Genomic DNA, 16,371 nt, shown 5'->3' with positions numbered 1-16,371 from the left:
CCCTCCAGGGAGTCCTTGGCACCTCCACACCCACCTGAGGGCTCAGCTCTGCTCATGGGTCAGCAACCATTCCAAAGTCCCCCCTGACTTTATCCCAGAGTCAGATCCCCCAGTGTGGAACTCCCTGCCCTGGGGGAGGCACTGGGGGCTCCCACCTGCACCTGAGGGGAGACAGTCTTGGGGTTTGGAGACTGCTGGAACCACTCATTGGATCCAGAGGAGGAGCAGAACCTGGACAGGAGGAGCCCACCACTCTCCACCAGACTGTGCCATTATCTGCACCAACAGGTTTTTCTTTCACCTCCTTTTCCTTTGGACTCGGAGGAACCACGTGGGGCTCAGCACAGGGGCCACCAAACCCCACTGTGTTTGTGCCCCAGGGGTCTGGGTTATACTGCTGGGGTTTGTGGGTTAAACCCAATTTCTCTTTGTATCATTGCATTTATTGTGATATTTTTATTAAATTGTAACTCCAACTTATAATCTCTTTTGTGTTGGGTTCATTTCTCCTGCAGGTTTACCTTTAAACCAGCACAACTGACTAACAGTGTGTACTTCAAATAAAATTTCCATCTTTAATTCTCTTACCAGAGCAGCCAGGAAAGCTTCATTTCAGCCCCATCTTGGCCTGGCTCCCTGGTTTGAGTGTGTCTCATCACACTTGACAGAAAGGAGCCAAGAGGAGGAGCTTTTTGGTGCCTTTGTCTGTCCCCTAGAGGGAAACCTTCTAATGGCTTTGGTAAATTGATTAAATTACATTTTGAGTGATAGACTTCGAACTTGCTCCAGGCATTTGTTCCCTATTTGGGGACTTTACCAAGCTCTTCCTCACTGGTAGAGCTGTTCAGAGCACCAGAAATTCTGGTTGGCTGCATTGAGCTCCACATTCTGCGGCTTTGGCTTTCAGATGAAGTCACATCTTCTCTGCTTCCTCTCCAAACACCTCCAAGGGAGATGCTGTTCTGCCAACTGCAGCTGTACACGTGAGTCAGCATGTTCGGAGAGCACAAATGCACAAGTATTTCTCCAAAATAAAACTGTGATTTTTTTTCCCCTCTCAATCTTACTGCATCCATCTCTGTGTTATCTCATACTTGTAGTTGTGCTTATGTAATGCTTTATGTCGAATTAAAGTGTGTGTGAGGACTTGAGGCCTCTCACTACAGAGCTGAGCATTCTAAGGAAAAATGGACTCTGGACAGAGAAAATCTGGCACACAGTTGGAATTAGTCTGAGTAAAGGCTGAATCCTTGAGATTTTTATATGGTGATTTACTTGGTATAATAAAATCCATCATAGACAAGAAGTTATTTTGATTTGGAAACTTTATAGGAATGTCTAGACTTTACCAGGTTTAGAATAATTAATCCTTCATTTTTAGAGGTGAATTAATTGAAGAATGTATGTGCAGTTACAATTCCCTGCAGGACCACCATGGAGTTATGTAGAGCCATGCCCAGCATATGCAGGAATTTTCACCAGATGTCTTCTCAAGAGTGTATCTTGTACTTAAAGGAGACTTCATTTGTGACAGACTGTTCCACTTGTGGTTGGGTGGAGGAGGAAGAGGAGGAGAGAAGGAACTGGGGTGTGGGTATTTCACTGCATACTAAAATAACCTTTGGAAATTTGGGAGGAGCAGTGGATGATGCTTTCCCCATTAGCATGTGTGGCCTGTCTGTGAGCAGGGCTGGAAATTGTACCTTCATCACTTTCTGAAAGAGAAATCTTATTTCTGAGCACCCAGACAGAAGCAGCTTTTGCACTGGATTCCAGTTTCTCCATGGAATACTCTTGCAGGGAGTGCTTGGGAGGCTTGAATTCAACAATTTTCTTTTAATCATGTGTGGGTTTCTTTGCTTTACATTCATTTGTGTGCATTGTAGGGAGGGTAAATCCAGACCTGTGACACAGGCAGGTTTTGTCAGAGCCCTTATGGTTATGTTTTAGGTGAGATGTAACTGAAGACCAGCCTTCAATATTCTGTCAAAGGCTTCACCTTTCTCCAGTGTTGATGGAGCTTCTTCCTTTCAACTGTCCTAAAGTGCAACTTGATTGCCTCAATCCCAGTGGCACAGAGTACAGAGGGAGAGCTTTCTCTGGACCTCACAAAAAAAAACCCAAAACCAGCTCTGTGTCATGGAAAGAGAATGGCACAAACTCTGGGCTTGATTTGTCTTAGGAAAAGCTTCATAGGTGCCCTTGGCACTCAGTATCCATTCTGGGGAAAAAATGAGAGTTTGGGATTGTCTGTCAGGTGATCTTTCACATTGTTCAAGATTTACTTGTTTCCTGTGATTTTCAAAAAGAATCCACTTGAAATAACTCCTGTTTGTACAGTTTGACTGTTCCATTCCTTCTGGTTTATGGTGGAGGTTTCAGAACAGTAGAAAAAGGGAATATTTGCAGTATTTTGCCATTAGTGAAAGCTAATTTGATGAATAAAAACCCCAAAACCACAGCACCTTCCTGCTGTCAATACTTTCATCTGTAGTATGGATGATAGCTGGAGTATGCTCTAAGTAGATATTTAATAAAAAATAAATGTAAGGGAACATCACCAACTAGAGAGTCTCAAGACAGGCTCTGCTGGCTTTCTAAGCAGGGTCAACACAAAACAAGTGATCTCATTTATGTTTAGTCCAGGTAAATTCCTTGTCTAGGATACATGGAAAGAGAACCATGTAAATAAAGGTGCATTTTTGCTGCCACTTTATGTGTTGAAACTCTTTGTGGTGAGTGATATGGGAAAAAAACCACTGGAATGACTGCAGAGCAGGCAACTGGCACAGTTTGGACACACTCAATTATTTTTGTACATTTTGTAACCATCTGCCTGTGAAAACTAAAGGGTTGAGTTGTCAGAGTATCAGATGCAAGATTAACAGTTCTTAATTTCTCAGATTTGGGGAGGTTTTGCTAGGGAGAAAAATAACATTAAATCAAATATGACTGGATTTCATGAGATCAAATTTTAGAGTGATTGAGCAATATTTCACATTTCAATTACTTTGCAGTTCATAGATTTAAACGAAAGATGGCATAATATCCAAGCTGGTGATCCAATCAAGGAAATGGAGAAGGTTTCTTATGAGCTCCAGTTACCTTCAATTTTCTTCTGTCTCTAGGAAGTCAGAAGTCTCTTTCTAGACTTATATACTGGAGTTTTTCGTTGATAATTAAACCTGTAAGTGCTTGTTATATGTTTACTTCTTTGCAGTGGGGTGGCAAACCTCAATTTTGTGTGAGAGGCTTCAACCCAAAGACATAGTCTTTGTGAATAGTGAATGTCACGGGGAGTTCTGATCCTGTCAATTATTCTTTATGTCTCTGGGATTGTGGCATGGATTCCAGGGGATTTCAGATAGTAGAAAATATTCTGTATGTCTCTGGACTGTAGGCATGGATTCCAGAGATCTGCTCCCTGTCCATCACATTTAGATGATGTTCTCAGACACTTCTGGGGCTGGGCTGTTTTGCACTCACTCTCAGGTTTCCACGAAGAGTAAAATTTATCCTTGGGGTTGTTCAGGACCAAAATATCTGCAGTGTCTGAGGAGAGCTTTAGTGACAAAGTGCTGGATTGTGTCACCTCTTTGGGTTCACCTGCTGTGGTCTCTGTAGTGGGTTTTTGCACCTTGAGCTAAGCTTTAATTTTGATTTAGGATAGGAGTTCAGCTCTGCAGTCCATAAAATATTGCTCATCCCAGAAACCTTCTGAGGATCCTGGATGGCTCCTCATCAGTGAAACAGCCTCTTGCATCCTCAGCTGTGCTGGCAGGCCCTGGTAGGCTCAGCAGACCCAAAGCTTTCCGGTGTGGTTTCCATGGAATGGCAGTGTCTGGAACTGCTTCCCTCTCACCCCCACCCCCGTGTCTCTGGGAGCTGATCCCAGGAACCAGCCCTGCTCTCCCCTCACCCACCCCTGTGCAATCCCATCAGCAACAGCAAGTGTTTCTTGGAATTTGGTTTTCTGCTTCCTGACAAACAGAGCTTTGAGCACAGCAGGAGAAATTCTGCCCTGCAGAAGGAGGAAACCCCTCGAGTGTGATAACACAAGAATCTAAATTGATTAAATTGCCAGTGCTCTTGCAGCCCTGTGTGTGTTGGGCTGGGGAGGAGCACAAACCACAGTGCCTTTGAGTCCAGGTTTCCTGCACGTGGATGAAGATAAGGAACATTGAAATAAACAGATGCACTGAATTATGGTGGGTGCAAAGATCACTCATTTACAATGGATTCTTTTATCACCTCAGGGTCATTTTATTTGCCAAGATACTGCAGCTTGTAGTATGGGCTCCTAGACAGGAGAGGGGAAAACATATTATGGTGGTAAAGCAAATGAATGCACATTTCAAATTGCATTCTCAAATTCCTAATCTGCAGATTGGTCAGCAGCTTGTCCTAAGGCACCTGGGCTGGTTCTAGTTGTAAATTCACTGTTTGCATTTGAAAGGGTTCCTGCGCTTCCGTGTCATTAATTAGCATAACGGATTTTAATTTTCTTATTGTCTAAGATTTAGATGAGACTTAATTGAATCTAAGATTTAGATAAGACTTCATTTGTTAAATGTTTTCTATGCCAGGGGAAAAGGTCAATCAAAAGTGAAAAGTGCCTTCAGTGCTGTAGTTTATTGCAAAGTAATCTTTTTGGCTTGGGGGCCTGAAATGTGATTTCTTTTGCCATCTTTGAAGGCAGTGATTTAAAATATGCTTTAGTTTACGGTATAGGTGCCTCACTACTCACCTAGAGGGGAAGGTGGTGTTTGGTTGTGTGGAAATTTTCCTTCAGAGGGGGATGAAAAGAGGATGGGAGGATGGCACACAGCAGTGTGTGCCACTCATGACACCCCTCTGTCCTTCCCTTGGTGAGAGGGGCAGGGGGCATAACTTGTTTTTCTGTTTTATCTAAATTCAAAACAAGGACTGCAGTAAGCAGTGATTTTAAAAGATGAAGAAATGGTACCCTCATGTCTTCTCATTCAGTGTGCACTTGTGCCAAAATACATCCCTTGTGTGAGGTGCAGGAGTTCTGCATTTCCAAAAGGAAACAAAATATGTCCTGTTCATCACAAACAAACACTCACTGTGCACAGTCATGTGCAAAGTGTTTCCTCTCTTGGTATTTTGCTAATGGTGCCTTATAGAGGTTTAAGGCAAATCTCACAGAAGCCTTTTCAGTAGAGATCTGTGTCCCAGGGGCTGCCTTCTGGCTGTTCCCTGCAGCTCCAACAGAGGGGACACGCTTTTCTTCTTTCATTTAACGTATTAGCAAATGTAATTAGCTTTCTGCACAGAAGAATTTCAAAGAGGAGGTTTCCTGCTCCTTTTTCACCTGTGCAGGTGAGTGTTACAAGGAAGGTGATGCGAAGATGTGCTGCCATCTGTACACTGGCAGCTCTGTCTCTGCATTCTGTGCTCAGCTTGACTGGCCACAAACCACAAATACTTGAGTCTCCTTATGTTTGAATTTATCGCTCTGTGGCAATAAATAACCTGCCTCTAAACCCCTGATTCATTGCATGCAAAATGCAGCACTGTCATTTACATTTGGTGTTTTCTGATCACTTCATCCCCCTGGTTTGACAGTGCCAAGAAATGTAATGTGATGTCCTACCCTTTTCCACCCTGCCTGTTTGTTCAGGTTTAGAGAGATTTGTGCAGTAGCTGCATTTTCAGGTGCATGATTTGGAGCTGTCAGTGGGCACAGGCTGGTGTGCCCTGCCTGGCTCTGCTCTGCCCAGGCAGGATGGGCACGTTTGCACTCAGAGGGCAGGCTCAGTGTCCTGTCTCCCTGTGAAAATAGCCCAGCCTTCCTTCTGGGAGTTCTTCATATTCCATGGAGAGGTCACTGAAATACTCTGTGCCACCCTCCAGGCAGGAAACTGCAGAACAAAAATATCCTTTTTCTTGCACTCATCACTCCCTGGTGGCGAGGAGGTGTGTTGTTATTGCTCCCTCTCCTATTTTTGTTTACATCTGGCTCAAAACACCATTCAAAGCTTCTACGAGCTATAAAGCTTACCATGGAAAAGTCAATATTTGTTGTGTAATTTAAGGCAGGATGGAGTTTTTATAGCTACTGAGTGTAGTTCTGGGCATGAGTCTGTGAGTGAGGCTCAGAGTCTGTTGGCACACAGTGGGTGTCAGTGCTGCAGCTGTTCCTGGGTCATGGAGCTATGGGATGACCTTAGTACAGAACTCCTTTTGGAACGTGACCTCTGCTGGGGAATGTGGGTTTGTTGGTTTGTTTTCCCTTGGTGATCTCCCTTTGCACTGTACATAAAGCTGGGAGGCCTCCTCTGAATTTTGTGGAAGCCTAAGGATGTGCAACTGCCAAAAGAAGTGTCACCTCTGTAAATGTTTCTGCATTTGAATCAAGTCTTTTATCTGAGTGACACTGTGAGTCTCCATGTGGCATGGATTTGACAAAATGGGAATGTAAATAAATATTTGGTTCATAAATACTGAATTAAAAATTGTTTTATTGCACAGTCATGCACTAATAAAGAAGCCATGAAAATATTTTCATAAAATGCCCTCAAGTCTAACCTGATTAGGTAAATAATAAGACCTTCCTTATAACTTTGTTCTTATCCACATGTTTAGGCAGTTAGTGAAAAAAGTGACTTCTTTACATTAAAATTGGCTTTTGGTCAATTTTTTAATTATTATTTATATATGGGAATTTCAATGATGCTTGTCATTTTCCTAACAGTTAAAATTTAATGGTTGCTGTCAAAATAAGCAACTGTAATGCAATCTGAGCTTGAGGTAAAAAAAATTCCTGGGTTTCAAATGGTGCTTGCAGGAAGGCAAGTCATGGAAAATACATCCTTCTCCCTGGGCTGGGCTGCACACGGGATTTCTCAGTGCAGAGCGTTATCCTGAGCCGGATGTCCCAAGTGCTGGGGCAAAGACAGTCCTGTGCAGAACAGAAAGTAGCAACATTCTGATATTTACTTAAAATTGACTTTCAGCCACTATTTATGGGATTTGTAATTCTTTCCACTTATTTTCTTTCAGAGAAACACAACTCTGTGTTTTTCAGGATTAGAAAATGTGAGTAAAAAATGTTAAAATCAGTCATGAGTTTTTTTACTTGACATTACTGTGTGCTCAAAACCCGCTGTGCCCACAGAGGCTCAGTCATCTCACTAGATTTATGAATTGCACAAACAAGGAAAAAAACCCAAAACATTAAATACCAAGCAAACATAACTGTGCTTTTCTTGGGGATCAAGAGCTTTTGAGATGTTGATGACATGAAGCATAACTAAGCATTGTTAATCTCGGCTGCTGGTAATCCCAAAGAAATGCTTTTTGCAGAAATAACATTATTGCTGCTACGAAATGAAAGCAGAAATAAAAGAGGGGGCTGTGGGGGACCTTCTGGTAGAGCATATTTTTAAAGGATGGTTTGGGTTCAATGGTTTACCCAAGGTGTCCAAGAGCATTAACATGTTGTATATTGGCTACCTGCATTATCTGTATCATCTCAATGTTTGTTTTCTGTGCAACTTCACTAAAAAACATTTTATTCAGTGACAAGTATTTTTTCAGTCTTTTATTATGACTAAGTCAGTCTGGAAGGGGGAGCTCATGGTTTCAGCTTTCCCTCTGTGAGGTCTGTTTTGGAGCACCAGGATACATTCCTTACATCCTGATTTTCTCTATCTTGGTGCCCACCACCCTTTCTTAGCAGTGGCACCAAATGCACAGCCAGAGAAACCCTGGATCCCAAAGACTTGGGGCTGCAAGTGCTTTAGGTGTGTCCTAAGCTGTGAGAACTCTGAATTCATCAGAGGAGGTGGCACTCCAGGTGAGGAAAATGAGGACAGCAGGGAATCTGGAGTCAGAAATCCTGTCTCTGGTCTTGTACATATTTCACTCTGAAGAGACAAAAGGTTTTTATATGTACAGTGGTATCAGCAAAGTTGTAATTGCAGTCACCTTGTATTCCTGGTACAGAGTCCTGCCTTTATTGCCCCAAGAATGCACATAAGAGATTTCCCTTTCCCTTTTACTCTTACTCACTCTACAATACCTGGTGAACAGAGTGGCCTTCTTGGCTTACAGGTGAACTTCTTTCTGAGGGGCTCTCTGGCTTCTTGTCAGCCTCTGTCCTGCCTCTGGGGGATTTCCAAGCATCCACTATCCTTCTGTCCCTGGATTTGTGAGAAGAAAATGTTTTCTCTTGAAGAGGCACCGCTCAATGCTGACTGATCTGTTTTGCAGCATCTGCTCCTCAGGTATCGTTTCACTGCTGGGCTGAGTCAGGTCAACATTGGCAACTGCTGAAAGCCCTCTGCTGAATTCTCTTCAAAGGGAGGTTACATGATATTTGCATACAAAAAAAATATTCCATGTGCCTATGGGTCTGTCAAGAGACATTTTAAATGTCTTGGTAGCATTATATTGAAATGTAGTTCTCTAGCAACTGATTTTGTGGAGAACCAAAACTGTGTTGCTGTGAGCCCCACTGTGAGGAGCAGAGGATGAGACATCAGCTCAGGAGCAGCGTGACCAGCATTTCAGAGCTCTCTGAGAGACACCCAAATGCTGTTCTGAAAAGCCCTGTGTAATGTAACTTTTCCCAGTGCTGTTGCTGTGGTTGTAAATAGCCAGGCAGTTACACTGCACCAGTAATGCAGTTTACAATTGCTCCCCACACAAGTCAGTGCTTGTAGCATCAACCACTGACTCTGAGGGACAAAACCAGGACAGAGTAGTGACAGCAGGGAATTTTGAGTCAGGAATCCTGGCTGTGGTCTAATGGTTTGACTGCAAGCTAAGCCTCCTTAGGCATTGTCTCTGGCATTGCTGAGATTGTATATATGTGCTCACAACTCACTGTAGTTCACAGGGCTGCCTGGTTTGCATGCTCCCACCCCGGATAAATCAGTGTATTTAGCATTTGGAAAACTTGTTATTATGTGGAATTAACTTTCTTGTTCCAAAATCATTGCTCTTATCCAAATCTTCTAGCCAGGGCTAAGCAGAGATTTTGCCTTTCACTGGTGAAGTTTCTTTTGAGGGGCCAAGAACAGAACTGGTCTTTTTTCCCTCTGCAGAGCAAAGCATCTTGTTTTATAGTAGGGGATAAAGAAGGAGAACATGTAGAGAGATCTGTTTCCTTTTTAGATCTCCCACTGATCTGCAAGGACACAGTGAGAAGCTATTCTAATTGTCCTCTGCTCTGGTTATAAACTCTTTCTGCTTCACTATTCCCATCCTTCTCATAGTGATAATGCTGGTTTACCTTTTGTAAGGGTGGGAGGCTTTGAGACAGGTTGTAGCAAAGCACCACTTAGAGCCTCCAAACGCTTGAATTCAGTGAAGATTTCCTTTGCCTTAAATAGGCTTTGGGTCTGTTCTTAGGAGAGCAAAAAGCCTACAAAGATTTATTGTTTTGCCTACTCCATAGCAACCGACAACATAAAGCCTTTCCCCAGATGTGTTTGTTTAAAGGCTTTATAAGTTCGGTTTAAAAACCAAACTGAAGTTGTAGTTATTGTTTTATGCTGATTTTTGTGTACGGGCATTTAAAAATGAAATGAATGAGTACACAGCCATAGGAAGGGTAGAAGTGTGTATGAGGGAAGATAAGAAATCCACTCTGAGGGGCAACAAAACTGGCATAAGTACAGCAGCATGTCAGCTTTTGAAGAACTACCTGGCATGTTTGAGAACTCCTATGTAATTCCAGGCCACATGGGAACATTACGACATTTTATACAGTTAGAGAATCAATTATTGCTCACTGATAATTCTATTCTCACTGTGCACCAAAAGAGAATATTGTGAAAAGAGTATTGTGCTGTACACCCTTGAAACTGGTATATCCTGATCTTTTTTAGGGAATACTTAGTTTACTTTAGGTGTACAGGTAAGCATGGGAAGCAGAGAAGGTGGAGGATCCATATGGGTTAACATATTCTTTTCAAGGGGGATGAATTGGATTAATATCCCCCCAAATCCCACTGTGAGAGGAATAACATGTATTTTGACCTGTGAATGCATTTTATGGTACAATCCTGCATGGCTGTATTTATACTCTGCAGGAAGAAACCGTTCTCTGGTAGTTTCTTCATTTTTTTCTCTGTGTTACTCTTTGCTTTTATTCAAGCAAAGTGCAAGATAAATGCCTGTTTCAGCCTTGCAGATCTTGAAAATAATGGTGTATTAAATGTGATTAAGTTGGGAATTACCCTTTAAGCAGGGTCATAATTATTGTAGATTTAGATGGCATGTTGTACAAATTGCTGTGTGCTCATAATTACAAATTGAGTTTGTTGCACTCTGGGGGTTTACGAACTTTGTTTTAGCCATTAACACATTAAATAGCAGTGATTTATGTAAATTACTGGATAAACCAAAATTCCAGTGTTGTGCTTAATCTAAGGTTTAACTGTATTTCTGTATTAGAAATAAAATAGGGTTAGCTTTAGCAGGGAAGATTGACCAGTCTAAGCATGTATTTACTGCTGAGATATTGTTAAACATGAGAATGGTGATGAAGCTGGAGCTGCCTTGGTAAGATGGCAGTGCTGGACAACGGCACAAAGACAACTTTGTGTTGTGCCATTAGTTGTGCTTCAAGACATTACCAGGAATAAGGATACTAGAACATGGAAAGTTCCTTTTCTATCTCCTTACTGAGCTACATATTTCTCCAATAGTTTAGTGTTAACTTTATTGCTAGTTAAGTATCAAAGTACCAGCAGGAGGACAACTGAGTATGCATGTCCTGTTGGTTCTGCCGAAGTTCTCTATACCAAGTGCTGACAAATAATGTGGATTTAAAGCCCATGTTGGCTCTGTGTGGTTGGAAGAGCCACTTCTGCCCATGCTACAGGACCTGAAACATCAGCTGTGGATGTTCAGCACAGAGCACAAGCACTGCACCTGTGTTGTCAGGATGGCAAAGAAATGTAGCTAGAAAATTGTCCTAGAAAGTGAAGGTCAGTGACAAATCAGAATCTAAGAGAGGATGGATTGTGCAGTGTGGATGATGGCTATTGTGACACAAGGAAAATTTGGTTATGGACTATGGTTCAGCAAAGATGGTTTTGGAATGTTGAAACTTAAACAAAAAATCCCCCCAAAAGTAATTGCATCAGGCTGCCTCGACTCGGAAACCACAATGCTGTCTGCGTAGTGCAGCAAGAATTTGTTTCTCTGTGTTTAATTCCCCCCATTGGAATACAGATGAGATCTTAAATATGTAGATGATTTTGGCACTTAACCTCTACTTTAAATTTTAAAGACTTAACCAAAGCAAGAAGTGATTTAACAGCTTTGTAGCAGAAGGGTTGGAACTAAACTGAGAGTTGTGGATGCTTGATACTGATGGGGGAAAGCTGTATGTAACAATTATGCACACAGTGCTTGGGATGGGATGTGTTAACACTGCTGGGTTATTTGTATTAGCATTGCTGGGTTATTTGCTGATCTAGTGTGATCGTATCTGCTGAAGGAAGACTGTGTTTGAAGTGGCTTCAGAAAAGCACATTCTTCAGAAAATTCTGTGACTGCATTTGAGGTCAGAGCTCCTGGGCCGCCCTTTCCAGTACCTCTCCTCCTTCACAGCCCACGCTGGAACTGTCTGCACTTGGTTCCTAAATGGAAACTGGTTTCCGAAGGAGCAGTTGACTTTTGGGAACTCCTGGTGTCTGCTTTGGATTTGTCTGTGTTTACAAGCAGGGATGGAGGCTGATTGATGCAGGAGGGCACTGAGTCACAGCAGAGAAAAGCCGGGTTGTTGTCGATCCCAGACCTCCCGAAGGGAAGAAACTGTCTGGATAACCACCAGATGTTGAAAGTAGGCATTGCAGTATAAATAGTCTCTGGTTAGACACTTGCAGTGACATTACTATGAAAACAGTCAGTGTAGGTGTGGCCTTCCTGAAGGTATTTGAGTTTCACTGAAAGCTGGTTAAACCCAGGTTTATTGGAATCTCTTCTAACACCTCCTTGGGAAACTGCACCACGCACACTTGATCCAGAAGTTTAACGGGCTTTAAGTAAACTTGCTTAGATTCTTTTTATGACCCAGGAAGATGGTATGTGCTGTAAATAAAGAGGCGCGTTGTACACACACCACGAGGGCCTTTCGCTGTGCTCTGTTCTGTACCCCATTTCAGCAGCACTTATCGTTTCTCACTAAACTTCGGAGCCCCGCAAAGTGGGGTGATCAGCCCGCGCTGCTTTCTGGTGTTACACAGGATATCACTCCCATGGAGGCCAAGCGGGGGTGTTGCCGCCAAGGCCACCGGGGCCGGGCCGGGAGCTGTGGGGGCGGCTGCCCGCAGGGGAAGCCCCGGGAGCCGCTTTTCCCGGGAATGCCGCCCCGCACGCGTGCGCTGTCCTCGCGGAGCCGGCGCGGGGCGCGGGGCGGGGCGGCCCGAGGGGCGGCTATGGTGGAGCGCGGCTGCCGCCCGCCACTCCGGCCCGGCCATGTGGTGCTTGCACTGCAGCTCGGAGCGGACCCAGTCGCTGCTGGAGCTGGAGCTGGACAGCTGGTGAGCGCTGCGAGGGCTGCGGGTCGGCACCGCCGGCACACAAAGGGCCCCGCGCCGCCGCTGCCCGGGCGTGCCGAGGGGCGAGGCGGGGGGATGTGATGGGGGGCAGCGCTGGGCGCCGGCCCTGGGGGCTCCCACTTTGTCCCTGGGGGCACCCAGTTTTGTCCGTGCGGAAACCCACTTCGTCCCTGGGGGCACCCACTTCGTCCCTGGGGGCACCCAGTTTTGTCCCTGGGGGCACCTCCCTTGTCCCTGGGCTCAGCCCTTTTTGCCCCTGGGGGCACCACTTTATTCCTGGGGTCACCCGCTTTGTCCCTGGGGGCACTCACTTTTGTCCCTGGAGTCCCCCCTTTTTGCCCCTGGGAGCACCCGCTTTGTCGCTGGGGTCCCCGCTTTGTTCCCGGGTGTCCCCAGGCTGGCGCTTGTGCCCCGGCTCGGGAGCGGGGCCGGGCTGTGGCGGAGGGGTCGCAGCTTCCCGTGCCATCCTTGCTGGAGGGGCCGCAGTTTCCCCGTGCCATCCTTGCTGGAGGGACCGCAGCTTCCCGTGCCATCCTTGCCCGCGGTGCCTGGCAGAGCCATGAACCCCTCGGCAGCTGCCGGGGCAGGGTGTGAGCAGAGCCGGCGTGTGCGGGGCCGCTCATACACGGGGTGTAAACAGTGCTTTGAGGTGAGTTTGGGAAAGGGCAGGGAATCACATGACTGGTGTCAAACAAGTAAGGGAGTGAGTTCTGCTCCAGAGCTCGGGACAGGCTGTTCCCGGTGGCGAGAACAGAGCCCTGGCCGTGGCCTGTCTCATGGGAAGGCGAGTTATGCTCAGCGGGACTGCCTGGCTAAACCATCATTTGCCTCTGGTGCCCTCAGCCAGAAAATAAAATAAATAAAATACAAGAAAAAAGAGTTTAATTCAAAGGCCTTTATAGATACTTGAATAACTGATGCAAGAGAAACAGGGAGTGCGATTTGTCATGTTAACACACACAGTCTCTCTTGTTGAGATGTTCTTAACTGTCAAAATAATGTGTGTCAAAAGCACAGGAACACAGAACTCTCTTCCATGAGCCGCCCAAAAACTCGATGTACAAACTAGTTTTTCTGGTGTGGTGGTCTGTGTGTGGATTTATGGCAGATTAAAATTGTCCTGGCAAGTGCACTTGCAAAAGAAATGTATCTCCAATGCAACGTGAAAGTTTATTCCACCGAATAATTCGGCAAAATGCTGAGCTGTTTGACTGTTAAAGGAATATTCAATTTTAAACTAAAGATAGAAAACATCTTACATTGGGTGTGGGCATGTGTGGAGAAACATAAAAGGAGGAAGTGACTGGATTCAGTGTAACTACATATGAATGCAGCAGTTTCTTTTCTAGAAAAGAAAGGAAAAACATATTTTGATAAAGAAAATGATTTCATAGTACAGTTCAGTCACACATTTAATGACCCTTCAGCTCATTTTTACCCCTAAGGAAAAGATTAGTGTAGGTTTCCTGTGTGGAGTTGGTAATGTTTGCATAAGTGATGTTACCTTTGCATGGCTTGCTACAAAACATCATTCATAACTGTTACTGTAGTGACAGATTTGCCTGTTCCACAGTTACATTCTGCTATTCATCATTGTTTCAGACTTTTTTCCTCCATTCACACATTGCTATGCACTTCCTTTCAGTTAAACTTGATTATTCTGCCTGATGTGCTAAAAGAGGAATTGCTGAGTGCTTAGTTTGGATGTTGTATTTAACCATGTCTGTTCTTGTGGCAGATACTCTTCATATAAACACAGAATTCATTACATCTCTCTGGTGCTTTGGCAGAGCTTCGGCTGAGCTGAGTAAAATTACCCATTTTTCCATTTAACTTCTGCTTTTGTACCAGATTTGGGTTTATTGTGGTGTCCTGTTCTAGTTCCTGAAATTGCAGATATCGAGAGTACTGTTATACAGGAGTCAGCTCTGGCTTTTGCTTTTGGTTAAACAGGAGCTCAGTGTTGGGGTTTCATGTGGGAACTCAGCCATCACCTGATTTTTTTCATATTTCTGCCAATCTGAAGTAATTAATTATGATCAAATACCCTAACTGTAATACAAGATCTGGAGCTAACCAGTGACAATCATGTTCAGTGTGTCAACAGCATCTAGTTGTTTCTTTGCCCCCTTGCAAGGTTAGTGCAGTTAATAAACAACTTACAGTTCAGTTCCATTGAATAATTGGCATCTTTCAGGTAAGGACACCCAAGATTCAGTTTTTCACTGAAAAGTGCAAATACCAAGTTGAACAGTAACTCTGATTTTCTCTTCCTGTTATGAACTTTTATTGGAGGGTTTGCTGGGAGTTGATCCTTGCTGGGCAAGCAGACTTTGTGCCAGAGTGGTGGCTTCCCTAGTGGTTCTCAGGGTGTTCTCTGGAGAACTGGGAAGAGATTTCTTAGGAACACACCTGCCTGGTCTTATGTGATTCTTCTCACCCTGTGACCATTTCATGTTTGCAAAATGAAAATTCGTTCAAGAGAATCATGTTTCTATTCGTATGGATATAGAAAGTGTTTCTCCAAATGTGAAGTGTTCATGTGAATGCTCTTCTGGCACTTGGACTCTGGGATTGTTTCGTGCCTTTGAGGGTCTCAAGGACTTCAGGTGGAACAACCCCTCTGAAACAACACTTTATACTGATCATGTTTTCTGTGAAGTATAAAGATGGCAAGGAGCAAACTCTGTGAAGAGGAAGGTCTCCTAAGGGTGTTGCTGACAGTGCGCTTGGGTGATTCCTCTAAGAATGCCTCAAACTGGACTTGCCCAGAACACCAATAAGAAGTAGCTGTGAATTATAAAAGCTGCCCTAAAAGCAGTCACTGCTTTGGGGGTGGATGCAAGATGTCATCCCAACACCTGTGCAGATGTTCCCTTGTAGGTATTTGCTCTCACCTATTTCAGTTGTGTTTCTGGGTGTTTAACACCACTGATATTCAGACTTCAGAGGTCTCTAGCAGAACATTGGGAGACAAGAGCATTTCGTGAGAAGTGATGTGTTGCTTTCTGAGTGAAACGTGTCCTTTTGCCTTCTGTGTGGTGTTCCAGCTGAAATTCAAGACATTGCATTGCCCTGACTTTACAGCCTCAGCTATGGGACTCTCGGTGAGTAAAATGGGATTTGGCCTCTCTCAGGGCATTCTGGAAATATTAATGCCATAAAGATGGTCTGGAAATTCTCCACTAGGCCTTCCCAGAATTTTGACATCCAAACTAATGCACCATCTTTGTTGGAGCTCCCAGTTTCTGCACGGTTCTGGCAGATGCAAAGGAAGGTTCCAGGGACTGTATTTTTGAATATTCTATTTTTTTAAATATTGTGCAGGACCACAGTCTGAGGAGGAAAGAAACCACTGAGTTGCTCTGAGCAGTATGAGCCATGGAAGGATGGAAGGATGATAGCTGGATTGTTGTACCTTTTCATTGCAAGGATTTGACATAATTCATAAAGCACTTTCAGGATGCATTTTTTTCTTGCTCTTTCAGCATTTACTTCATTCTTTCTCTGTCAGATCCAGTGGTAATTTTATCATTAATTTCAGAGGCAGGCATATTTTAATCACACCAGCTGTCAATCAATTATTTCTTTGTATGTTTATTTGATAACAGATCTGCAGGAGACCTTAGAAACTGTAATCAGGATGGAGCCCTGATTGCTCTGTTTGTTGCATTAAATATCTGAGGATGTGCCCTTAACTCAGGCATTGCCTGATCCACAGAGCAACTGGAATTATCTAGAGCTGGATCGTGGGTTAGGGGAGAGAGTTTGTTGGTGCATTATGTTTGTTAACTGTGCTTTGTTTAGATGTCAGTTGTGTTTAAGTCAA

The 16,371-nt window shown here is 44.0% G+C and overlaps 1 protein-coding gene across 13 annotated transcripts in view; it reads left to right on the top strand.

The window, feature by feature from the left end:
* Positions 1–16,371, top strand: part of IQSEC1 (IQ motif and Sec7 domain ArfGEF 1) — a 356,985-nt gene that overhangs the window by 272,449 nt on the left and 68,165 nt on the right. For 2 of the 13 annotated variants that reach the window (XM_071550982.1, XM_071550981.1), the window contains exon 1: positions 12,401–12,524. The exons of the other annotated variants lie outside the window; for them this stretch is intronic. In XM_071550982.1, coding sequence (XP_071407083.1) covers positions 12,460–12,524 — 65 coding nt within the window. In that variant the 5' untranslated portion in view covers positions 12,401–12,459. Of the gene's footprint in view, positions 1–12,400; positions 12,525–16,371 lie in introns of those variants that run through there. 13 annotated transcript variants of the gene reach the window in all.

Source organism: Pithys albifrons, chromosome 3 (assembly GCF_047495875.1).
Source record: "Pithys albifrons albifrons isolate INPA30051 chromosome 3, PitAlb_v1, whole genome shotgun sequence".
Classification (NCBI taxonomy): domain Eukaryota; kingdom Metazoa; phylum Chordata; class Aves; order Passeriformes; family Thamnophilidae; genus Pithys; species Pithys albifrons.
This window is presented reverse-complemented; position numbering and strand designations above follow the sequence as displayed.